This window comes from Cyrtonyx montezumae, unplaced genomic scaffold (assembly GCF_038088225.1).
Source record: "Cyrtonyx montezumae isolate F1298 unplaced genomic scaffold, pur_monq_1.0 scaffold_30, whole genome shotgun sequence".
Classification (NCBI taxonomy): Eukaryota; Metazoa; Chordata; class Aves; order Galliformes; family Odontophoridae; genus Cyrtonyx; species Cyrtonyx montezumae.
This window is the reverse complement of record NW_027072035.1, coordinates 14270111-14296957: the sequence shown is the minus strand read 5'-3', so window position 1 is coordinate 14296957 and position 26847 is coordinate 14270111. Positions and strand designations below refer to the sequence as shown.

General features: G+C 38.2%; 1 protein-coding gene across 2 annotated transcripts in view; it reads left to right on the top strand.

The window, feature by feature from the left end:
- SNCAIP (synuclein alpha interacting protein) overlaps window positions 1–25516 on the top strand; it is an 84274-nt gene extending 58758 nt beyond the window's left edge. Inside the window, exons 6-12 of one of the 2 annotated variants that reach the window (XM_065744325.1) lie at window positions 4157–4270; window positions 8794–8919; window positions 11560–11729; window positions 16603–16695; window positions 17479–18541; window positions 20244–20314; window positions 24627–25516. In XM_065744325.1, the coding sequence (XP_065600397.1) occupies window positions 4157–4270; window positions 8794–8919; window positions 11560–11729; window positions 16603–16695; window positions 17479–18541; window positions 20244–20314; window positions 24627–24711 (1722 nt within the window). In that variant the 3' untranslated portion in view covers window positions 24712–25516. The remainder of the gene's footprint in view (window positions 1–4156; window positions 4271–8793; window positions 8920–11559; window positions 11730–16602; window positions 16696–17478; window positions 18542–20243; window positions 20315–24626) is intronic. The other variant, XM_065744326.1, reaches the window with a different exon arrangement.
- The last annotated feature ends 1331 nt before the right edge of the window (window positions 25517–26847 follow it).

Below are 26847 nucleotides of genomic sequence, written 5' to 3'. Positions count from 1 at the left end.
AGAGGGAAGAGATGTCATACAGAAGCACTGGGACAGGCTTGAGAGGTGGACCCATGCCAGCCTCATGAAATTCAACAAGGCCAAGTGTAAGGACACAGAGTTGTTGGAGTGGATCCAGAGGAGGACCATAAAAACGATCAGTGCTGCAGGGGAGGTGCTCCTGGAGAATGCTCCAAGGAGACCATATAGTTGCCTACCAGTACCTGAAAGGGGGATATGCAAAGGCTGGGGAGGTAGTGACAGGAAGAGAGGAAATGGCTTTAAACTGGAAGAGGATAGAACTAGACTAGATATTAGAAAATAATTCTCTACTGTGAGGGTGGTGAGACTGGTTGCTTAGTGAGGTTGTGAATGTCCCCTCCCTTGAAGCATTCAAGACCAGGCTGGATGGGGCTGTGAGCAGCCTGTTCTAGAGGGAGGTGTCCCTGCCTATAGTAGGGCATTGTAACTAGATGATCTTAAAGGTTCATAGGTTCATAGGTTCATAAGGTTGGAAAGGACCTACAAGATCATCTAGTCCAACCATCCTCCTATCACTATCCCTACCCAACTACTAAATCAAATCCCTTAGCACCTCATCTAAACGCTTCTTGAACAGCGCTAGGGATGGTGCCTCAACCACCTCCCTAGGCAGGCCATTCCAGTGCCTGACCACTCTTTCAGAAAAGAAATGCTTCCTCAGGTCTAATCTAAATCTTCCCCGGCGCAACGTGTGGCCATTCCCTCTCGTCCTGTCATTATTTATCAGGGAGAAGAGGCCCACCCCCTCCTCACCACAACCCCCCTTCAGGAAGTGGTAGAGTGCAATAAGGTCTCCTCTGAGCCTCCTCTTCTCCAGACTAAACAATCCCAGCTCCCTCAGCCGCTCCTCATAAGACTTGTGCTCCAGACCCCTCACCAGTTTTGTTGTCCTTCTCTGAACACGCTCCAGGGCCTCAATGTCCTTCTTGTAGTGAGGGGCCCAAAACTGAACACAGTACTCGAGGTGCGGCCGTACCACAGCTGAGTACAGGGGGATGATCACCTCCCTGCTCCTGCTGCCTACACTATTTCTAATACAGGCCAGTTCCTTCCAACCCAAACCATTCTGTGATTCTGTAATTTTTTGGGAAGCTGTCCTTAGAGACAAAGGAGTGGAACAAAGCTGACTACTCTTTAAGAATACTTTTTTGAGAGTGCAGGAGCTCTCTGTCCCCCAGTGCAGGAAAACCAGAGGAGACAGGAAACCACCATGAGTCTGCAAGGACCTGCTGGTCAAACTGAGGGAAAGTAAAGGCAAGTATAGGCAGTGGAAGCAAGGACACGTCACCTGGGAAGAATACCAAGATGCTGTCTGAACTTGCAGAGATGGGATTGGGAAAGCCAAGACATAGATGGAGCTGAACTTGTCGAGGAATGTTAAAAACCACAAAAAGGGTTTTTATAGGTACATCAGTCAGAAGAGACGGGCCAAAGAGAGTGTACATACCTCCTCAGATGAATGAGAAAGGATTACTGGCTGTAACAGATATGGAGAAGGCTGTTTTTTGCCCTGGTCTTCACTGGCAGCCAGGATTCTCACATTCCTGAACCTCTTAGTAGGAAACTGGAGGGGAAAACTGCCCCCCACTGTAAAGGCAGAGCAAATCTGAGACTGCCTCATGAGTCTAAATATGTACACCCTATTGGGCTAGACACCATGCATCCCAGGGTCTCACGGGATCTGGATGAGGTGGTTGCTGAGCCAGGCTCCATCATATCTGAAAAGTCATAGCTGTTAGGTTTAAGTCCTGAGGGACTGGAAAAAGGGAAACATCATTCCCACTTATAAGAAAGGGATTAAGGAGGAACTGTGGAACGACAAAGATGAGCAGGTGATCTGAGACTACCAACACAACTTCACCAAGGGAAGATCATGCCTGACCAGTCTGTGACATTCTGTGATGGCCACCAGATGGACAGCATTGATGGACAAAGGGAAGGCAACTGGTATCATCTACCTGGACTTCTGCTAGGCCTTTGACATGGTTCCCCGGACCTTGCCACATATTTATCTCTAAATCTGAGAGATTTAAAGGTGGACTATTTTGTGAATAAAGAGTTGGTTGGAAGGTCACAGCCAGAGGGTTGTGGTCAATGGCTGTATGTCCATGTGGAGGTGAATGGCACCAAGCAGTGTCCCCCAGCAATCCATCTTCAGACCGGTACTCTTTAACATCTTTAACTTAGATTATGGGATTGAGTGCACCTTCAGCAAGTTTGCTGATGACACCAAGCTGAGTCATGCAGTTGATATGGCAGAAGTAAGGGATGCCATCAAGAGGGACCTTGATAAACCCAAAAGATGGGTCAATGTGAACCTAATGAGGCTCAACAAAGTAAAGTGCAAGGTTTTGCACTTGTGTTGAGATAATCCCTGATGTGTATACAGACTGGAATACAAGCTGGAGATTAGCCTTGAGACAAAAACTTATGGGTTCTGGTAATGTAAAACTCAAAGTAAACCAGCAGTTTGCACTTGTAGCCAGGAAGGCCAATGTTATACTGCATTCCATCAGAAGAATGGTGCCATTACTCCTCTCTCCTCTGCCCTCAGAAGGCTCCATCTGGAGTACTGCATTCAAGTCTGGGGGCCCCCAAATGGAAAAGCTGTCAAATTTTTGAGAGGGTCCAAATGAGGACCATGAAGATGATAAGAAGGTTGGGGCACTTCTACTGTGATGACAGGCTGAAGGAACTGGACTTATTCAGACTGGAGAAGGCTGTAGGAAGACCTTTTTAAGTCATTGCAATATTTGAAGAGAGATTATAAACATGAAATAAAACAACTTTTTACAGAGGTATATAGTGACGTAACAAGGGGGAATGCTTTCTGAAGGAAGGAAGATTTACATTAGATATCAGAAGGAAGTTTTTCACTAAGAAGGTGGTAAGATGCTGGAACAGGTGGCCCAGAGCAGTTGTGAATGTCCCATCCCTGCAGGTCTTTAAGGCCAGGTTGGATGGGGCCCAGAGGAACCAGATCCAGCTCTGATCTAGGAGCTGGCAGCCATGCATGCGGCATGGGGGATTGGAACTTGTTGATCCTTGAGGTCCTTTCCAACCCAAGCCATTCTATGATTCTATGATTCTGTGATTCTATGATCACAGTTCCTAATTTATAAGGATTGAGTGTGCAGACACTACATATACAAGGCCTGCTCCAAAAGTAATGCCTTTTTAAAAATTATTATGTCGACCCACAGTGTCCTAGGCAGATGCTGGTGATACGGTAATAGAGATTGAACCTTCCAACTAATATTCTATTACATTTTGCTGCTGTGTGACAGCTAGCAGCAGAGTGGCAGTCTGGCAAAATGGCTTCTGACATGGAAGTGCATATAAAACCAAGGTGTGTAACTGAATTCCTTCATGGGAAAAAAATGGCACTGAGTAATATTCATCAATATTTGCTGAACATTTATGGAGACCAGACAGTAGATATGAGCACAATGACATGATGGGTGGTGCATTTCAACAGTGACAGCAACAGTGGTCACTGATGACACAGTGGATTTTTATAAGCTTTGAATGTGGGCTCTTGTTCAACACTGATGAACATGCAGAGCTAATGTTAGTGAACATGTTGAAAAACAGTGTTTTGTAGTTGAGAATTTGCTTTATGAAACAGTATTATTGTGCTCTTTGTAACTGTTGTAGGTTCCATTGCAATAAATGTGACACGTGGCTTTCAGAACTACCTACATGTAATAGTAGCTTAATTACTGAATGCACTTAATTATTGATCAGTGAAAACTAGACCTTATAGGAAAATACGTTGTTCACTGTCTTCAGCAAGTGAACCTTGGCTCCAGACAGTGCCTCTTGAAGTGATGTATGCTGTGGTGCTATTCAGCAAATGTTCTGTACTAACAGTTTTACTCAGCTTCACTTTTTAAGATTGAGAAGACGGAAATCCTGGGGCATGTATAAGCTGATGGCGTATTATAAGTAATAAAACTATATTTAATCCATGACAGCAAGATAAACAAATATAATACTTGAGAACAGATAAAAGAAATTGGAATTTCATAATATCCTAATCATTCTAACAAGTTTCTTCCTGTTGAGTAGATGTGTTTGTAACGAAACACCTAAGATTTTTGTTTTGTTTTGTTTTTTGTTTCTTTTTGTTTAGAATGGTCAGTTGGAGTGTGTTCGGTGGATGGTGAGCGAAACAGAAGCTATTGCAGAATTAAGTTGCTCAAAGGATCATCCAAGCCTTATTCATTATGCTGGTTGCTATGGTCAGGTATGATTTTCACTTGTTTATTCAAAAAGATTATTGAGTTGTTCACATAGGAAATTCAATTTAAAGAATATTTTTTGTGGTTCTTAAGCACAAATGTTTGAAATTAGTTCAAATATTGAAAGAACATTTCCCACTTTCTCTATTTTTTCAGTATTCTCCTTCTGAAGTCCTTTTTTCTTTAAATTTTAAGTGATGTTTTGTGGGAGGTCAGCTGGATTTTATTATGCCAACCTATCATTCCCATGAGCATCAAGTGAATTTAGCATCATGATTCCTTAGGGCTCGCCTAGGATACATCAGAAAATCATCAGAAATTTTGTATTGTTCAGATTCCTTTTTCAGGAGAGATTAATCTTAAAAAAAAAGAAAAAAAAAGAAAGAAAGAAAAAAATGGGCATATTGTGGCAATTTAGGAATTCAATATACTGGCAGTGAAGTGAAGCATGGCAGAACTTGAACATCATCTGTCCAATTCTGGTTTTATTGAGAATTACGTATAAAAATATGTTGCAAACCAATCCTATTCCACACTTAGCTTATATATAAATCTAATCATGAGAAACCACAGAAGTACAGCATTTTGGTATTTGGCTAATGTCTGGGGAAACATATACCACTTGACTGAACCACATTCTCCTCCCACAGTCTGTTTTTCCTAAACAGACCTTGCAATAACCCCTCTTCAAAAGGCCTTCTCTAGAATTTACTATACAAGGAATAGTAGTTGGTTGTTCCTCACTAATGTTTTTGGAAGATGAGCCACTCCTATCACCTATTTTCTTCAAAAGACAAGGAGAAATACAGAAAACATATTATTATCGTGCTAATGCTTTTGTTTCTTTTAAATCAACAAGCAGCATGTTGATCCAAAGAAAATTAGCTTTCTCTTTCCAGAACAAGCATGGTTGTCTCATTCTGTGCCATAAGAATATCGTGGCATGTTTCTGCCTTTCCAAGCACAGATTTACAGAGGAGGATGGAAAAAGAGGAGCATATCTGGAAGTCTATGAATTTGCTGGTCCCCTCTTTATCTTGCTGCTTCCTGAGGCAACACAGATACCTTTGTTCTCATGCTGTGCAAAGGCCTCTGTTATCTCTTTGCTCACTGGCTAAGAATATGTTACTAGTGCCAATTAGGAATCTACTGGACATACTGACTGTGTCCTGCTTTGTGTAACAAGTTTGGCTTATAAAACTTCCTCTGCATATAAAGAAGCTGGGAGAACCGTCAGAACTAGATTTGAGTAAAGGTTGTTCGTTGCTAGAAAGAAAGTTTGAAAGAAAAAGCTTCATATGAATTTAGGTTCATGACTTCATTTCACTGGCCTAATTTTTCATCATCTCTAAAGATGTTTGTACAGATATTTTATTTTCATCTGTAAAGATGTTTATACAAACTAAATCCAGTGAACTTTGTTGTTGTGGGTTTTTTCAGTGAACTATGCTGTCTACTGTCAGTAGTAGATCTGACAGGCTTAATTCAGATATTCTTTTCAGAGCAGAATGGGAGCTCCACCAGTTAAGAAACACCAACTACAGTTAACCATGTATGAAATGTAGAAAGGTGATATAAAAAGTACTGCCAATTTTTTTTAGTTAGCTGAATGCCAAAGAAAGTTCACGTGTAATGTCAACTTTTTTTTTTTTTTTTTTTTTTTTTGTAATCTATAAATGTCTTGTGAACATGAAGGAATGTTGAGACTGAAGAGAAGCCAGGTTATCTTGCCCAACTGTGTTAAGAAGAAAAAAAGTTTAGATATTCAAATGTGTAGTTGGCACTATCCTCAAAGTTTTAATTTATTTTACCATTACTTACATGAGAGATAATCCATGTAAACACTGGTCTTGGCAGAATTACAAGAGTAATGTTTTTACAAGGAAGACCTGTTATTAAATCATTTTCTATGAGTCAGCCCATCCATTGTTTCCCCAGGCATTAGGCATGTGCACTGTATTTTTCTTGAATAATTATCATTTATAATGGGCAGCAAAAGTGAGTTCATAGCAAAGCTGCTATGTTAAACATCATCAAACCATAGCCATGGCGGCACTCCAAAAGCATCTCAACAGTGCTGTATTTTGTCCAGTAAGAAAGGAGTCACATATGTTCAACTGATGGAAGGAGAGTGTATAACCAACCTGTAGCCTGGTCTGCATACCTCCTGCAAAGTGTTTCTTTAAGTACAAGTCTTGCAAGAAGCAACCATGATTGACAAGGCTTTCCATGACAGGTTGTTGGTGCATGGCACATCACATACCAACTAATTCTGGCACAGACACCATGCAACATATAGGTGCCAGGTGCATGTATTCAGTACTGACTTTGAAGAGCTATAGTTTCTTTCCAACATGGATGCTATGCTAGCATGGACCACACAACTAAGAGACATAGGGTAAGGGAATGCCAAGTGTTTGTCAGTGAGGTGCAAGAGAACTAAGAGGGGCTTAGAGGGAGCCAGAGCTACATCATGAATGATGGCCTAGAAAGGTTTTTGTGTGCTTCTTGGCAGTGGTGTATTGCTGGTGATCACAATGGGGTGGGAAGTGTATGTAGCATTGTTATAGTTTTATGATATTTGTTGTGTTATTGATATTCCACATCATAACATCATGACATCATAAGAAGCATAGATACACAAATGTACATTTATACACTTTAGGATGTTTGTCTTCACCTATCTCAGGTCAGATACCTTTTCACACATCTCAGTTTTCAATTCAAAAACCCACTATCTACTGGGAATTTATTAATTAATTGTTATCAAGTAATGGGGCAAAGATTAGCTGTAGAGTACATACACTTCACCATGCTAAGTCTCCCATTTGTAGTCCATTTAGGACTTTTAGTCCAATTTGGATGGTTGTTGTTAACTGTTCTTCCTGTTTCAAAAGCCAGCTTTTAGATACAAAGTCTGCATTTTGTCCCAAAGCAGAAAATATGTATAATGATATTTTCCCAGATTTTATTTTATAGGGAGGTTTGAATTGTTGTAGGTCTGAAATATGCCATAGTGATATTAACCACTGCTACAAATTAAGACTGTTGAAGGTCTTCAAATGGTCAGAGATGCTGGATAATTTGTCAGTATATATCAGATCCTGTTGCAAAACAAGCATGTGATTGTTTTATTTTATCAATATCTTATAAATAAATATTATTATTATTCATTTTGTCAGAATAAATCAAGTCATTGATGTAAAGCCTATTTAAGTAACCTCTTCCAAATTTATGAATGTTACTAAAGTGATAAATATTTCAGTGTATGATTTTTCATTCTTCTATAAGAAAGTGAAGAAAACAGTTATTTTCCCTGTGTTTGTCATGTCAAAGATACATCTGTTAAAATACAGAGTCATTTTGGGAAAACACAGACTGTTTCATCAGGCCTCAAACATTGTGTCTGTGATCAGTTCTAAATGTCATTTACTTATCCATCCCAGCACTTGATTTCTATGTTGATAAAATAAATGACTAGAAAGCATAATTTGTTTCATGCTGATTGGGACTGTAAAATTACAGAGCACGCTCACTATTTTGGTTACTGAAGAGATGTATTCTGAAGAAATACATAATTTCTAGGCTATAGTTGTCTTTACAATTCTGCAGAGGAATTTCTCTAAAATATTATTCTTTTCATTATTAATACATAAACACAATTCACAGGAGTAGTATAATCCTCTTGTGCTGCTTGCCAACACTGCTGGCATCTCCAGAAATTGCTCAGAAGTATTTTTAAAGGGATATGTGATCTCAAATCATCTCTCTGTCCTGGCTATCAAGTATATGACCTATGCCAGCTATATCAGTTGTCATTCAGCTAAGAAATATAAATACCTATTCCTTTACCCTGTAATAAAAAGGAATTGTTGTGAAAATGAAATACAAAGATGATAAGTTCTAGACAGTCTAGCCCACTAGAAAGCAGAGATTTAGATACTTGAATGGATGGAGTTGCTTGGAGGACACCTAAAAATCCGAGGTTCCATCTTTCCCTTAACAAGTCAGTGCACTGACAGACAACTCAGGCTGAACTCAAGGTGGTTTTAGTTGTGTTGCTTTTCTTCTTGCATAATAGTCAAGAGCTGAGGAATTATGACAAATCTGAGAACTCTATCTGCTCAGCTCTGTGATCTGTGTATATTCCTGTTTTTGTTTTCTGAAGATGCTCATAAAGTTCCACAAAGTGTTGAAAGAAATTTTTCAGGTTGGCGTACAAGCTCTGCTGCTTTAGATGTCCTTTCCAGGATATAGGCATGCACACTTTTTCATGTTGTGTTGTTGTAATGTGGTATCTTTTTATAAAATAAATACAGTATTGTGGTGTACTGGCTTGAAAAAAGAAAAAGAAAAAGCACCTAGAGGCAGGCTTCTGATAGACCAAGTCCTACACAAGTAAGAGGGACTGAAAGCAGGGTCTTACAAAAGCAGTTATTGGTCAATGTTGGTACCAGCATTCCTCTAGTACCTGTACATTTTTATTGCCCCTTATCTTTTGTGGCATCTCTTTCACCCCTTCTATTAGGAGAAAATCCTTCTATGGCTTCTTCAGTTTATGCAAGAACAAGGGATTTCACTGGATGAAGTCGATCAGGATGGAAATACTGCTGTTCACATAGCTGCTCAACATGGCTATCTAGGATGTATACAGGTAGAGTATTATCTACATCAGAAATATAGTTTAAATGAAATGAATTTTGAATAATGATCTGTTGAACTATTTAAATGTTTATAGGAGATTTTACACATAGAAGTAATTATAGATACCTTAAGATATACTGGAAGAAACAAGTAGAACTCAGACTTAAATATAATAAAGTTGTTTTTTTGTTTGTTTGTTTTGTTTGTTTCTACTTGTAATTATGCCATTGTAAAACTAAAGTAGACATGTTTCCAGAAGAAAGCATGATTATTTAATTTATACACAAGCAGTTAACACATGTGTTGCTCTGTTAAAGAAGGGCAGCCAAAATAGATATGATCTTCTTAACTGATTTGATATTTTCCTTCTGTTTCTTTTTCCAGTGAAAAGTTGTAGCTCTTCTTAGTGAAGTCTCACAGATGCAATTTGTTCTGTATGGAAGGATTTCCACCTTGAGCAAATCATCCTTTCCAGACTTGTAATCTTTTGATATATCTATGCTAAACATAGTAGTGTGATAGCAATTTCTTAAACAAATAATATTTGCTATGAAGAGCAATATAGCATTGTTATACAAAGCTGCCTTAAAGGGAATTTGACCTATTGAGAGGCTTGTGTGGCTACAGTGCTTTTGAGAGCCAGATCTGAATAAACCAGTTTGAATATCTCTCTATAATACCAGTGTTCAATGTAGACAAACCAAAAATGCTGTACAGTTGAACTGGGTGGCTGGGTCCAACCATCTTCGTTTTGTCTTGAACTGAAGAACACAGATGCACCCTTTATCTGTCAGAGTCAACAGAACCATTAGTCACAGGAATGCAGTCTAGTATTTGGTGTTGGGATCACTTTGAATGAAAACTGCTTGGAGAAGAAATAGAAATAAAAGTAATCCAGGCAACTAAAAGAAAGATACTCGAGAAACAAATTAACAGTTAGAGAACTGCTGAAAGAGTAGATCGTCATGTTCCAAACTATATGAGTGCTTTTTGCAGGTTCATAACTCCTCCTGCTTGTTTTTCTTAATTAGTGAATTAATCAAATTTCTTACATTGGATACAGTGCAAGATTGATCGTAATTTTCTTTTGTATCTAGTCTTAGCAAACCAGATAGCCTACCATTCCTCTTTTTGGTCAGTAGCTCTAAAGGTTTCTGTTGTTCTGAGTCAACAAGGTCTTTCCAAACCCCAGCTGGTCTCAGCTGCTCCTGAATAATTCAGCCACCCTAGGTGGACTTCAACCACACACTCACTCTGTGTCTAATGATGCTCTTTTGGGATATATTGTGGTTTTGTTGAACATCTCTTTCTAGAGCACTCTAAGAATCTTAAAGTGTGACTGAAAACTGCTGCATACACATTGCTTGTGTTCTGTACATGAATAGTGGGTAACACTGACTATCACAAACTAGAAGAGTGAAGATTTGTTTTCGGTTCTTGCCTAAGTTATTGCAAGTCTTGAAGTCAGCCTGACAGAACTTTGTTTGTCTTCACGATGTTCTGGACTCAAATTCTAGGAGTAATTCAGAGATCATGCTCGTAACCTGGACAGTTCTCCAGCAACAAGCTAGAGTTCTAGAGTTCTCTGCTACTTCTGTGTGTAACACGGGGATAAGTATCAGAATATGAGCCATTGTTTTGCCTAACAACTAGAAGCTGACAACTACTTAAGGATCTTTTAAGAAGATGGTAGAGGTTAACCCAGCAATTGTAGAGCAATGAGATAATTTCAGCATCAGAAGAAAACTGTTTAAAAACTTTTTGGACTTTCTGCAAACCAAATGTTGTGCCTATCTGAGCTAAAGGGGTTTTGGGGAAGAATCTATGTACCTTTCCTATCCAAGCATTATTTCTCTAAGAGATTTTCTAAAGATATTGAGACTGCCCCATTGAGTATTTTAAACCCAGTGATCCTGCAGTGGTAGGAAATCAAGATCAAAACTGCAAGAGGAGTCAGCAAATATTCATGCTAAAAATTCATAAAATCACATTCTAAGATTATATTGCAAGGCACAGTAGTGCAGAGATTCCAACAGTAGCTGATAATGGAGTTGGTAAGCCATTACAGCTCACCACTGCCCTCTGACTTCTGACAGACATTTTCTAGCATGGATGTAATCTCAGTTGCAGTTGCCTGTGTCTCTTTCTCTATGTCTGCCTTGATCAAAGATAGCACAGTCTTCAGTAAAGCATAGACATCTGAAAAAGTTTATTGCCATGTCTAAGAAGTGAAGGAATAATTGCTTAAATGTGAGTATGCTGTGATCATTGGCTGGTTTTCGCATTTTCACTCACAGTGTGAATGTTACAAGTTATTCTATCTTATAGAAACAAATGAGCAGAAAACTAATAAAATTGCAAAAGAAGAAGAAATAATACAAACTTTTTATAATCTATTTGAACCACTAACACTCTTTTTTGTTACCTCTTTGAACCACAGAACACTATTCTATGTTACCTTTGTTCCTGTGTAATAGATTTTAGTTATGTTTTGAGTTCAAGCTAATAAAATGTTGACAAAATTATTTTTAAAATTATTCAAACATTTCTTTTGGGTGTGTTTTGTGCTCAGAAATTATTCTTGTTGGCCAGAATTCACAACAGAGATTCATGCTTATGGATGTCAATCTTTCCTTTCTTGACTTTACAGACATTAGTTGAATATGGAGCTAATGTCACCATGCAAAACCACGTGGGAGAGAAACCCTCACAAAGTGCTGAGCGACATGGGCACACCATGTGTTCCCGCTACTTAGTGGTGGTGGAGACGTGTATGTCACTGGCCTCTCAGGTTGTGAAGCTAACAAAGCAACTAAAGGAGTAAGTGTTCAGTTCTTAGCAGCAGGTTCATTCTTAATACCATTCTTTGTTTTCAGTTTATTAGCAGTGTCCACTTTCTGATTCTCATATGAGTCATAGTCCTCCTTTATTTTGCCACACTTTCTTACTCCTTCACCTTTAGCAGCTCAGTTTTTCACCTGTTTTGTTTCTGGCATCTGTTTGTGAACAGAAATGAGGGGAGTGGAAGTGAAAAAGAGAATATATGAAGTATAAATATATACATAAGCAATCCAGTCCTTTTCCTTTGAATACCTTGAGATGACATTGTTGCTGATCATGATTTCTGTTTGTATAGCTTGTTTTATTTTTATATACAGTTGGTGGCTCTTCACAATTGTAATATTGTTTTTTTATGTAGAGAGGAAAAATGGAAATAGTAGTTGGAGGGTATTTTCTCAACTTGAAATATCACAAAAGCCCACAGGGACTGTGCAGGAGGTATCACATATTCTGTTTTTTTCTGGTATTAATATTTTTTTCAAAACTGTTTTTTCAAACAGTTTTCCAAATCTGTCTTGCCTCTAATGGTAGCTGGTAAGTGATGTGCCTGTGGTTTTCTCAACATATGAGTTTTTTCATTTCTATTCTTCCTATTTTTGCCCCTGTCCCATGGAGCTGTCTGCATGGGTGCCTGGCAGCCAGCCAGAGCCAGATCACCACAGCAATTCAGTTTTTATTACCATAATAAAATGTAACTTAAAAATAATCAAATAATACAGTTTTATTATAATCAGGTATCTGTTTTGTACTATTTTTAGAAGAGTGTGTGTAGTATTAGCTGCCTGTCCTTTCAGGTCTGCGTAAAAATCCAAGTATATCTTAAAGTGCATGTCTGGGGCAACTTCTCAAGAAGCCTCACCTCTAATAATGTGGAGAATTCATTGGCTGTAGCACCTCTGAAGATCACAACAGTGTCTGAACTAAGTCCACTTTACAGTCTAAGTCACTTTGAACTGCTCTTGTGTAGGAAAAGGTCCCACTTGGGTAGATGAGCTTGCTTTACTGCATTTTCACCATCTACTTCTACTGGTGGTCATGGACATTGGCCTAGTTACAGGCAGATCATGATGGATTAATTAATTGAATGCTCAGGGTACTGCTATCAACACACTAAGCTCTGATCTGGTTCCTTACTTTTTCTTAGCTGCTGTAAACATAAGCTGATCGTACACATTGCTTAATTTTCTGGGCTTCTTATCAACCAGGCTTAAGAAATTCTGTTTGTGAACACTGTATGTCCCCAACCACAAGAAGACTGAAATGGCTGATATTGTGCCAGAACTGAGTACAAAAACTGTTCTAAACCAACACCTTACTAGATCTTTCTTCAAAGGCCCAAAACCAAACAAGAGAGTAATACCTTTCATTTGGTTCTTAAAAGCTCTTCCAGACAACACCAAAACAGTTCTATCGAGGAATCAACCTAATCCATCATTCTCTGGAGGCATTCCTGAAAAGAAGTTACAGAAGCAAAACAATAAAATCACACTCTGCCAACGTCTTCATATCTTGCAGATATTTGATCCAAAGCAGTTCATTTTAAAGATGAAAAACTGCAACAACAAAAACCAACAGCAAAACATTTTGAGTTCAGTCTATGTCTCCTTTCATAGAGGAACGTTTTGATGTCTGAAAGAGGGAAACTATTTATAACTGGAAATTTTCCATTAAATCTTCATAGGAAGATTAACTGACCTAAAATTAATTGTCCCAAAAGTTAATTGTCCCAAAACTAATTGTCCCAAAAGAAGGAAGGAAGAAAAAAGTCTTTCCATAGCTAAAAAGGAAAGTGGCCCACAAAAAAAAACAAACATAAAACTGCAGTTGCTGACTTCAGAATATATCTTTGGTTTGCATCTCTTGCTAATTACAGAACTTTGGTCAAACCAGTACAATTTTCTGAACAATTTTCTGAGAGTACCTAACATAGTCACAAAACTTTTTCACAGATCCTGTACAAAATACTGGTTGTCGTTCTGCTTTCACACATCTTTGTAGACCTTACAATCTTATTGGCTCACATCTTACAATCTGCCATGTAGAAAGGCTCTGGCTAATGACAAGTAGAATGTGATCCTGCAGTATGCCCTGGGATTCGTCAGATGCAGCACTGCCAGTTGGCAAGGAAAGGGATTGCCCTGGTCTGCTCTACCTGATATGGCCTCACTTTGAGTACTGTGTACAGGCTTGGGCATGGCAATCTAAGAGGACATGGTAAGTATAAGAAAGCATCCAGAGGAGAGCTATAGAGATGGTGAAGAGTCTAGAGGAAGTAATACATGAAGTCCCTTTGTTTTTTTAAGCTGAATGAGATTGAGAGATAATCTCATCACAGCCTACATCTTCCTAACAAGGGGAGCAGAGGCAGGGCCATGGAACAGGCTCCTCAGTGGTGTTGTCACAGCCTCGAGCTGCCAGGCCTCAAGCAGTATTTGGATAACACTGTCAGATTTGGATTTTGGGTGGTCCTGTGTGGAGCCAGGAGTTGTATTCAATGATCTCTGTAGTTCCCTTCCAATTTGGAATGTTCAGATTCTTTGATTCTATTTTTCTAGCCCTTAGTAAGGCAACATATCATGAATGATGGTTCTTCATTAAATAGTGCCTCATTTCATTCCTTGTTCAGTAACTAAACACTCTGATTTCATTTGGAGGTAGCTGAGGCTCAAGATTTATCTAAGAGGTGCTGGGTTCTTCACATAACACCTAGTGGGACCATTGTCTAAAATATGATCCTAAGAATTTTGTACCCTAAAGACTATCTTACTTGTAATTCTATAGTGGTCTTGTCTCCTGAATCAGACTCTTTAACACTTAATAATATTTCTGTTCCAAGGAGTTGAGATCCTTCGTTTTCATTGTTGTCATAGGTATATGTGTTACACTTCTCTGGGGAAATGTTTGGCAAGATGTGTGTGTTTCTCTGGTGTGGGGTGTTTATTAACTAGATGAACTGTGAAAATGAAGGAAATGTTAATTCTTTTAGCACAATAAAATATTTAACCACAGTAAGGATCTTAATGCAGAGGTGCCATACGTTTCCATTAAAGCTAAAGGTTTCAGATTTAGATTTTAGAAATAGAAGTTGAAGAAAATAGAAAGTAAAACAGATAAACCGTATCACAGTGTAATCTCAAGCAAAATTTCCTTGGCTCTCAAATGACAACATCTGAGTACTTGCAATATAAGCCAGTGTTGACAGAAGGTAGGAGTGATTTTAAAATAGTATAAGGAAGTGTGTAGGCAAGAGAAAGAAGGATGGAAAATTAAAGAAAGTAAATATCTACGCAAAACATGATCATGTTTTAAAAAGTGATGGCAAGGCAGTATGTCAAGATCCCACCTTTATTTCTCAAGTACTTTTCAGATCACACTTTACTTGTAACTGATATGTTAGAAGCAAAACAGTTAGTTGTGTCAGCCATAAAAGTACAGCCATCTGGATTATTTCTGGCTTTGACATTCCCAGTTATTAAGACTGCATTTGGAACACAGATCTTCTGCTGACTGCATGTGAGCTGAGAAAGAATCCAAATCAGTGTTGGAGAACAATATTGAATTTGTAGGTCTAATGTAAAAAAAAGTACTAAAAATATATTAGTTCTACAACAAGAGAAGTAGAACCTGGATAAAACAGATGAAGTCATATTTGCTTGGTGGGTTCTTATTTTTCTGATCAGGATCAGGAAATTAAACCAAAGGTAATGATTGTATTCCAAGTGAAAGACAGCCTATATGCACTAATGTAAAGCTGAAATGAAAATTACTGTTTTCTAGTAGTTTCCCAACAATTCTATCTATCTCTGCTGTATTTAGGGGCACTGAAACTTACTCTACTAAGCAAGATTGAATGCTGTCTTGTGGTAAACAAGCTAAAGGGACATTAGAGCAAAGGATCAAAATGGGGGAGGGGTAGGGATGATGAGAAGAGCTTTTGCGGTAAACTGGTCTGTTCCTTCATTTTCATTGAGCTACTTGGCAATCTGGAGATTAACTTATTAAATAGAGTCCTACAGAAATAAGTGAAGAGAATGTTCTTATAATTCTGTGGAAAATTGAATTTCTGATATGGATGTCATTTTCATATTATTAATAAATTATATCTAATACTGTAATTTTTGTAACATTGGCCTCTAAAATTACTTACAAAACAGTGTGGATCACAATCCTGCACTGAAAGCAAAGACAGCAGGATGTACAACACTGCTTATAATGTGGATGCAAAGCACAGGCAGGATCTTTGGTACGGTTGGGCAGTAAGCAGATGTTTTTCTTCCTACACCTCTGTGCAGCTGAGAAAGGTTGTACCAGCTCTTTCCAGTAGGCTAAGACTCCCCTATGAGTATGTTTGCAGGGAGAAAAGGAGAGAGTGGTTGTTGGAGCCATTGTTCAGCTGAGTAAAAGCTACCCACCAAATATAGGAAGTAACTTCTTAATCTGTCCCTTTGCTCTTCCTTTTCACAAGCAAGCAAGAGACAAGTGGCCCTGATTTTGCTCTGAAATGTGTTCACTTCTGGAACATTGTTTTCTGTGAGTTATTTAGTTCCAGTGAACTGACATTTATGATCCCACATTTGTTCTTGTATGAAGTATAAAAAAATTATCTCTCACAAACAAGCATCTTAATATTGTACAGTGATCATCAAATGCCCTCGGGATTTTGGAGGCAACTTACAGAAGTACAGAATCTCTGTTCATGCTGTTATTTATAATCTCATGTCTTTATCTACTAGTCTTACTTGTAGGTGTAGAATGCTTCTCTTTTAAATGCAGTGTTGAACAGTTTATCTTGTAGATTACTGTTGGTGACAGCATTAAAATTCAAGATGAAGATTCTTACATTTTCTTTCAGGCAGACTGTAGAACGTGTGACGTTACAGAACCAACTCCAACAGCTTTTAGAAGCACAGAGATCAGAGGGCAAGTCTCTGCCCGCATCCGCAAGGTAATCTGACTGGAATTTCACTGTAGCTTAAATGTGTACAGTTGTCATGAATCGTGATCTGTCTAAATAATAGATGTGCTCTGTCCAAGTAAATGTGCTTCTTTTACCCCATGGGCTTCCTATTTCCAGTTCCACTTCCTCACTATACAACATCTGGAGTCCTCAGCTTATTTTATCAGTCTAATAATGCTGAAATAAATAAATGTCACTGTTCATGTGCTTTTCAATATTTCATATCTGAAAAGGTTTGAGTCTGAAAGTACATGACTTTTTATGAAGTCTTGTATGTCTGTTACTAGTACCAGATGAAGCTTATATTTATGAAACCACTTTGTAGAGAGCTGATACTTAGCAGTATTTACAGTAAGCTACTTTATATAGTGATGTGACTTGAATAGTAGGCATTTGCCATTTTGGCTTTTTTTTTTTTTCACCTCCTAAGCTGTGTCAATTCCCACAAAGAGACAATAGTAGTTCTGCAGAATTTTCCCTGAGAAACAAATCTTTGGCATTGAAATCACTCTGTTTTTCTTTTAAGGATTTGTCTTTGTAAAAAAAAAAGAAAGTCAAGAGACTTGAGTTCTAATTAGAAATGGAAGCAGGGTTGCATCCTTCTCTCAGTACTCTTCCCTGTAGCATCATAGTAATGAATTCCACGTGAGTAGCGAGAAAGTGGATAAGTAACAATAAGCTGGGACAGATTTGTAAACGGGAAATGACAGTTTTGCATTTTATATGTGCATTAATTTGGCCATGGTATTTCCTCCTCTTTTTTTCTTTAAGCTCGCCATCATCCCCTGCCTCTGGCAAACCCCAGTGGAAACCATCTGAAGCAGATGAATTGTCTCCACCAAAAAGTAAATTGAATGCCCAAGATGGGATTCAGATTCTTGGCGGCTTGGGAACTTCTAGTCGCACTCGAGCCAAGATAAAAGATGAGGACTCAGATAAAATCTTGCGCCAGTTGTTGGGAAAGGAAATCTCTGAAAATGTCTGTATGCAGGAAAAACTGACCTTGGAATTTCAGGATGCTCATGCATCTTCCAAGAACGTGAAGAAGATTTTGCCAGAGAAAAGGGAGCTCAAGTTAGCCAGACTGAGGCAGCTTATGCAGAGGTCTCTCAGTGAGTCTGACACAGATTCAGCTAATTCTGAGGACCATAAGAACACCCCTGTGAAAAGAACTGACAAACTAAGGCCTCAACCCATAGTGGAAAGCATTGAGAGCACAGAGAGTTTGCAGCTGATGATCAAGAAGCACACTTCAGCAGCAGGGCGCCGCTTCCCTTTTGGTACCAGAGCTTCTAAGTCTATGGATGGCCACAGCCCTTCCCCTACTTCAGAGAGCAGTGATCCAGATAACGAAGCCCAGTATCAGTCTGGTACTGTACCTCAGAGCCAGTTTTGTGGAGACAGCTCTCCTTCCAGCACAGACAGTGCTACTGCTCAAAAGGTTGCCACCAGCCCTAAGAGTGCTCTCAAGTCTCCATCTTCAAAGCGCAGAACCTCCCAAAACTTGAAACTGAGAGTAACATTCGAGGAGCCTGTGGCACAGGTGGAGCTAGCTGAGGCAGAGCTAAATGAGGAAAAGGATAAAGAACGGGGCAAAGCACTTTTGCGGGCTCCACCCAGCACTGGGGAACCATCGGGGGACCAGCTGAAAAGGCCTTTTGGAACCTTTAGATCCATAATGGAGACACTGAGTGGTAACCAAAATAACAACAACAACTGTCAAACAGCAAACCTGATCAAAACCTCCTCGACGCTGCCTTTTACGTCATTAGGAAGAAAGACGGCAGACAGCAAGGGAAACCCAGCAGCTCTCACAAAAGGAAGAAACAAGCCAGTGAGTTCTCTGAAAGGAGGAAGGATCCTTTATTTTATTTCCTCTTTCCTTTTTAAGTAATGAATGTTCGACAGCTTCTTTTTCCTACCTTTCTACAGCAAAAAGATATATGCAAGTAATTTACTGTATTTGAGCAGTAGAAAACCAATCCAATGTTTCAATTTTAGAAGGCTTTATTGAGGAGTAGCAGGCTTATGGTAGTGTACATAGTCTGTACTTTCAATGCATATGGTACACATATTCTTTGTTGAAAGCTCTCTACACAGACAGGATTCATCTGGAAATGATATTAGATGTTGCTCTGAGTGACAGGTCATAAAAAGAATGCCATGTTTGAATCCATGGGATTTTCTGCAAAGAAAATACCTGAAGGACTAGACCAACCATGTCCTATACACATAATCAAGCCAACAGGATGAAATTAAGTGGCAGAATGTAAAGACAGCAGGAGAAGTTCTCCCTGCTTCTATGCAAGCTACAGCCATCCCTTAGGTGTCTAAGCTGCCGGTACACAACCTCTTTTGCAAACCCCTCCCAGAGCACACTGTCTTCCCTTGGCAGAGTGTATGGTTGGTCTATAGCAAAAGGGACTGACTCCAGATAGTCACCTCTGGAGTGAGCAGTGTACTTGTGGGGATCGCAGCAGAATGAGGTGTATCTCCAGTTATAAGTCTAGCTCTCCTGTTTGAAAGAAAGTAACTTGGAACAAAGGTATTTTCCAAGATAAAGGAAGAGTTATTGAATGAAAGAGAGAGGTAGGAAATGCTATGAGTGCAGTGTGTTTATGGATCAGAGAGAGCTTCAGGTATCTGGAAATCTAATAAATGAGTGAGAGGGAATGGTAGATAATTTAATCCTCTCTGAAAGACTGTGTGAAAGAGGTGGGGTGATGGAAAGACATGAGGCAAAAGAATACTTTCAAGATGAAAAAAAAGAAAGAATGTAAGGCAGACTAGATGTAGGAAGAGGAATAGTGAATTATATACTCCAAAAAGTATGACATGGTAATGGGAGAAAAACACAGGAAAATCTTAGGCACAGAGCAAGCAAAATGAATATGGAAAAGGGACATCCAGAAGAGAGAACTGGCAAATAGTAACCAATCCATATTAATGGATACTACTAAAAGAGCATGATACCTGAAAGTGAAATAAATTGAAAATTTCAGAGAAGGTTTAATAGGCTAAATTGAAGTGGAAATGTATTCATTAAAGTTCAGTTGGAATCATGGTATGAACTGCTTATTTACACACTATTCAACTGAATTGCCATAGAAGTATTTTCTTAACCCAGCAGCAATTTATTTTTCAAAAGGATGGTTCTAATTTTGTAGTGATAAAGAGTCTCTCTTCAAAGACATTCTGATGGAGTACAGATTCATGAGTGTTTTTCATAGCTCCCATACAAGCATAAAGAGTTGGGTGAGATAATACTAACAGTATTGTCAGTTGCACTGTAAAATGCATATTGCTTGTGAAAACACTCTGTTTGCATGTTGTTGTTATGAACATCAGAAGGAATACATTTTCATACCTTCCTAAAGGATTACATCATATACGTACAAGAAGTTTTACTAACTTAAAAAGAAATCTGTTAAAATGCTGCCATGGCCATTTGACTGCATGTTTTGATAGATTTCCTAGTTATGCATGTGAGAAGCTCAGTGCATGTTTGTAACTCATCTGATATTGTACTTCCTTAGGGGCCTTGCTTCAGCCACACCAATCTTTCCTCTAGCACAATGAATGAAGAACATCTGTGTAACTATGCTTGGTATGTGTATGGTGATATTTATCATCTCTGTTGCTTTGTCTTCTCAAATTGCATGTGTTTGCTAACTTCATTCATAAGTGAAATAACAGAACTGATTGATGCTCAAGAAGGGAAGTAGGTGAGTAGAAGAACATCTCAATTCCTAGAAAACCAGAAATTTATGATGGATTTTTTTGCTGATGTCACCATTGAACTGGCTAGAAGTTTTCAATTCTAAGCAAGCATAAAAGATAGTCACCTCATAAATCCACTAGACAGTATAGCTCACTTTGACTGAGTGTTCAGCCAAATGGAAGCTGAATGGAAGTGAAGTACCAGATGAGAATGGAAACTGAATTTCCTCCCATGAGGCGAACAGAAACACAACAGTTCTTCTCTAAATGGAGCATATAGAGAACAGGAGGCAGGATGCTGTACTTTGAATCCAGTACACTCCTGTTTTTAGAGTTTTCTTATTCTCTCTCAGACTTTGAAGTTAAATCAGCTTTTGAAAATTTGATGATTTTGACTGCATTTAAAGTCCTTAATGTATACCATGAGGGTTATTCAGGCAGATGGAGACCAGTCCCTCAAGGTACATAAAGACATGTTGGATAAAACATTTGACAAAATGTATTTGTTTTGTAAGCAAATGGTTTATAAAACTTAGCTGTCATTGTTTTTTGACTGTTCATTTAAAAGAAAATTACACATTTGAAGAAACTTCTGGGAAAATTATAATCTAATCATACTGTAGTTCAGAAGCTTAAATTCCTCTCTAGTTATTTTTTTTCTAAATATTTAATAAATGTTTTTGTTCAATTTTTTTCCTAGTGCCAGGAGCTTCTCATGTTTAAAAACTTAATTTCCAATAAGCAAAGGAAGGAAAGTCTTGTTCTGAAGTCATCGGCAAAGTTTATGTGAATCCAGAAGCAGAACTTCTAAGTTTCCAAGAGCTTTAATTGTGCTGTGAAAAAAAAGGAAATTCCATCATAGAAATTTGCCTGCACAGCAGCAGTTTGAGGAAGCATTAGTGAACAATTTTCAGTGCCCACACTGTGTCCAGCCTTGTACACAGCCATAATCTTATCCTTATGTTGGGGCCATCCCATAGATTTTGCCAGTTGCAGTCATTTGCTCTTGTCTTATGTAAACTCTCTTACATGAGAAATCCCTGGCAGGGTGGCACTTCCTGCAGCTGGCAAAGTCACAGGCTGGGGGAAGCGAGCCAGGCCCCCACGTTTTGCCATCCACAAGGAACTATGATCCACACTCTGTGCCCTGAAGGCGCTTCACTTTTCCATGGCAATGGAGCATTTGGAAGATCAGAGTAGGAAACAAGGAATGTACACTTAGATCTCAGCTTGAAGGGGGCTGTCACTGTACTCACATATAAGGACAGAAGTGGGTAAATTGTGTGCCAGATTCAATGGCATAAGATTTCCAAAGTTCACGTAAGAATCTTTTGCACTTTTTGGAAATCAGAACACAGATTTGCAGTCTCTGAGAATTTGCAAGCTAGTCATTATGGTGTGTCATTAGTCCATTGTGTCCTGCCCCTTACCCAGTGAAACTTAAATCATCTTCATCTGTATTGCATGTCACTGGGTGTGCTGTGTTTGTGTAATTACCATTTTAGAGATGTTAAAAAAAAAAATCAGTCACTGTGAAAAACAGTGCAGTTTTTGGTGTTTAAAACACGTGCAGATGGTTATATTCAGGGTCTTTATTACTGGACACAGACCTGAGTCTTGAAACTGTTCTAGCTCTAGATCTCTTACATTTGAGACTTTATTAGCATCTTCTGAAATCTGAAATTGTTGTACAGAATCTACCTAGAATCAAATTATGTTCTTGTCAATCTATTATCAGGTTCCTTTTCTGCAGCTTCTGTTATTTTGTTTTACTGTTTTAGGATGTATTCAGGTTCATCCAGGCTGTGTAGTTTATTTTATTCAAATTGTTTACAGTGAATAGTAGAGAATAATATCAAATTTTCTAGAGTCCTTTTGAAAATTCAGATACCCTACTTTTCTCAAGGTTCTAGAGTAAATTTCAGATGTGTGGAATGTCTTATGACATTTTCTCCTTTTGGAAGGACTGGATGGTTTCTTATATATTACAATTCCAAGCAAATGCTAGTAGTTTTTTCTGTCTTTCATGTATGCCAATAAACTATTTTTTCCCACACTAAACAATGCAAGATCTGCATCATATCAGTAACTCACAGTATCAATACAAGGCCCCTTAATAGCTGCAGGTATCAGTAGCTGAAATTGCTTCATACATCAGGGTCAGTCAGCAGAATCTACTATCAGGCAGTAGACAGCTTCTATCAGACAATGTGCTGGGCATGCCTTGAAAATAGCAAGTGGGTCTAACCTTAAAGATTTCTCAGTGCCAGATCTAGTGCTGGATAAATTCGGTGTTCATCCCAAATGTGAATACTAGGAAAGGGATGTTCATCTGTACACCTAATAAACTAGTTATGATTCAAACTAGTACAATGTAAAATCAGTATAAAAATAATTTAAGCCTTCTCCCACATAATTTACTGATGTTCTTGTCTGAATAGTTATGATTATGCTGTGTCTGTTGCATGAGAATATGCTGGATATTTCTGTTCCTACAGGCACCATGAGATACTAGGAATTTGGTCAGTCATTAGTAGTATCGGGAATTTATTTCCCCCGGGTCAGTGGGCAGAGTTGTAGAAGGCATGTTTGTTCAGCATGGTCACCTAAAGAAGTAGCACTAGTTTAAAGAAACCATCACTGAGATTACAGCACAACTGTTGGACAGCAAAATGAGCTCTCTTTAACACTTGATGCCAGTCTTTCAGTGCTACAAACCTAATCTAATGCAGTAGTTAATTGATAAAAATTATCTTAGTCCAAGAAAGCATCCCTTCATAAGGCTTCATTCTGAATACTAAGCATATGGTTGACAAGTACAACACATGTTAGGTGCCCGAAAGTTGTTATGGCAATATAGGTTAAGTGCTCCTGTTTGACCTCCTCAACTCAGCCCTACCCTCCTTTAATTCAGTTCTGCATCCTCTGCCCTTGCTTTAGGTATGCAAGTTGCAGTAAGTGGGATGAATGCAGAGGACTTCAAAATAAAACATCCTTCATACCCCCTTAGCAGAATGTGCAGCAGTGCTTCCTGAGAATGTTAGCTGCCAATAGATACTGAAATAATCACAAGGATATCTAAGCATAGTACAGATCTGCCTTTTGGAGATATTTGGTTCTTAGAGCTAATTGTAGACTGGAATAAATTAATGCAATATTCTGGGTTGCAAGAATCAGGCTCACAAATTTATAAGATTAAGACAAATGTTTTATATACAATCTTGTGATTTGGTATGGGTTTTTAACCATGAGGGTCTGCCCTTTGCAACCACTAACCAGCTAGTTGTGATTGCATTGCAGGAGCTTTACTGTTCAGCAGTAGTTACCGAAAAGGAGACATAACTTCATTGAAAGTTTTTCTGGGCTGGACAAATAGTCCAAAATTCTTCATCTGAAAGGTTAATTGAAGAGAAGAATAGGTTGGGGGGCTCAGGAAGAGGCATATGAAAGGAACTGAAGAAACAGCATTACAGATGTTCAGCATTTAGTTTTCCTATCGTTACTGGAATACTAATATTTGGGTCGTGTACACAATAGATAGATTCTAAAATTCATTGTATATTTTATATTAAGTTTACATACTGTAGAAATGAAGATACATTGTAAGTTAAATGATTGTTTTCTAAGTATATAATTAAACCCATAATAATTTCAACTAGTACCTAGTTGTATTGTTTGACGCCATATAGTCCCTGTCCTAAAAAGAGTCATGTTTTTCCTGCTTCTTGTGCCATCATCTTCCCCTGAAGCAGACACATAAAGACCAGTGAGCTACCTTCTGTAGATGACTCCCTTCCATTTAGAGTAGGGAATAAATACAGTACAGGTTATGTTTGCTGTAGTGGATCCTTTTATTTCTGTGTTACTATTTCTTGAAAGATTTAAGAGGTTTTAGGCATTTTGTCCATTATTACCAGAACATTTGAAAGTGTACTCATTAATGTTCTGTCTTAAAAAGCTCCTCATCTTTCTATTGCTTTCCATCTTTGATTGCAGAATAGGAGCTATACTAAAGTGAGTAATAATCTACATTTTTAATAACTAATGTTTGTAGTATCTGTCTAGATAAGTAAGTCCAAGAAAAAGTAATTTAGATTTTAATATTTGCAAATCAGATAAAATAGGGAAAACAAGCATAAGACAAATCCCTCTATACTGTTAGTGTCTCTATGAGTAATTTTCTTCTTTCTTCTCTCCAGGCATGATAACGTCAGTAGGAAAAGCCAGAATTCTTACAGTCAAAAGAGTTGGGAAGAGCCAGAGCTGCAGGAATTCTTCCTCTAAACCATATCTTGTGCTGACTCACTTTATTTGAAATGCCTGAAATGAATCCTTTTGAAACACTAATATGAGACATATCCCTCACCAGCAAAACAGCAACTGTTAGGATGCCTTAATTCGTAGCAGTTAGACCATATTCAAAATTTTTTTATGATATATGTGTATATGTAATTCATTTGTAAACTGTACTCCATAAAGGCATGGGTGCACAAAAGCAACAATTTGAAAATTGCTATGACACAGGCAACCTCCAAAATGTTGGACCACAGGACACGTTTTGTACTTTGTCTTTTGCATGGATATGTTGTCATATATCTTCTGTTCTCTTTGTCAATGAAATATGCTGTCAGAGTTTCAGCCAGGACTCTGCCTGCTCAGCTCTTCAATGAGACAGAGGCAAAAGCATTGATTCAAGTAAGTTTTGTCTGTTTTTATTTCTACTTTTTGTAAAAAAGGAAATAAAGACATTGTTAATAGGACACGCTAAGTTTAAAGATTTCTCATACATGTGTTTTAATGTTTGAGTGTTTTTGTTATTTGAAAACAAGATACACTTGATAGTGAGGCAATATTCAGCATCATAATTTTGGTGCAGACATTCAGGTGAATGTTTATTTAGTAGACCCTTTTCAGGCTTAAAATATTTAGGAAAAAAAAAACCCAATAAAAAAAGCATAAATGCAATTTTAAATTATCATTTATTGTTACTTGTCAAATACTTGCTATATGTTTGCCTCACCGAGTGACCATGACCATGCTCTTTCAGAGCTGTCATGATCCTTTTATTGAATTCACTTGGAACGTTTTGGAGAAGGCAGATATTTAACATCTTATTGAATTAATTTTGTTTCTTGTAAATTATCAGTACATCCTGTGGGCGTGTCATATGCAGCACAACAGTAGAAGTGGACTAGGGAGCTGCATTCAGTTGAAGCATTAATATATGCCATTTTCATTAATATATTCCATTTGCATAATTATGATTATATTGAGCCATTTGAAGATTACTGTGGTTTGACAAGGAAGATCAACATACATGAGAGTTTATTTTAATGACTGGGAAGTCAGAGGAAGTTTGCCAAAGAAAGATTTCTCTTGAAAAAGACGTACCACACTGCTGAAATAATGCCAGTTAAATTCCTGCAGTTGCACAGCTATTAGGTAAGTACTGCAGACACCCAAGAGGATTTTGTTGAAGTATAATGGAGCCTTTTTTTTTTTTTTTTTTTTTTTCAGTTTCTTTTATCCATTTTTCACTGTGGAAATATATATAATACCAAAATTTTCACTTTTAACTTTAGGCTTATTTTCTAGTCAGTGAGAATACATAAGGGCTTCCCAAGTGTGATTCATCCCACTTATTTTAGATACCTAATTTATAGGTTTCCCAGTTCTGTACTTCTTATTGCAGGGGAAGTGGAGTTAGAAGAGCTATTGGAAGAGTTACTTAGCAGTCGGATGCCTGTAGTTAAATGATATGCAGGTGTTTCTTTGATCATGCTTCAGAGTGTTATCACGTTTTGCAGTGCATCTGCCATACACTGAGATCACCAATTGTCCCAAGCACATTACTTATAGCTTTTGGATAAGCATAGAGTACTACTGGATAAAATGGAGCCAATTGGGAGATCAGAAAAAATATGACTTGAAATAATAAGAGCATCCACTTACAGAAATGAAATTCCGAGTTTCTTTCCACAGTTCTTATCTGTCACTTGGCAGCACTTTAGTTTTTTAGCTCAAGTAATAAACTTAGCACTCTAGGTGACCTGAAGTCTGCTGTTTAAAGAAACAAGCAAACCTCCAGAAAAAATCTATCAGCCAGGAACAGCACTGCCGCTTACCAGGCCTCCCATCATCTGTGTGTATATAAAAAATCTAAATACAGTAAGAATAGACGTTCAGTAATTGCCTGTGTGCTGAAAGAGAGCTTAAGAAGAAATCCTGTATCTGGTGGATGAGCTCAGGACACATTGGTAATTTGTGCCTTTGAAAATGTGTTGGGTGTTGACCGTGGTGATCTGATGGCAGAAGAGTGGGTTAAACAGACCCACAAATATGCATCTTGAGAAAGCAAACACACAGCGCATTTGAAAGGTCTTAAGCCTTAGCAGTGGCCTTTAAAATGACTCACCTGAA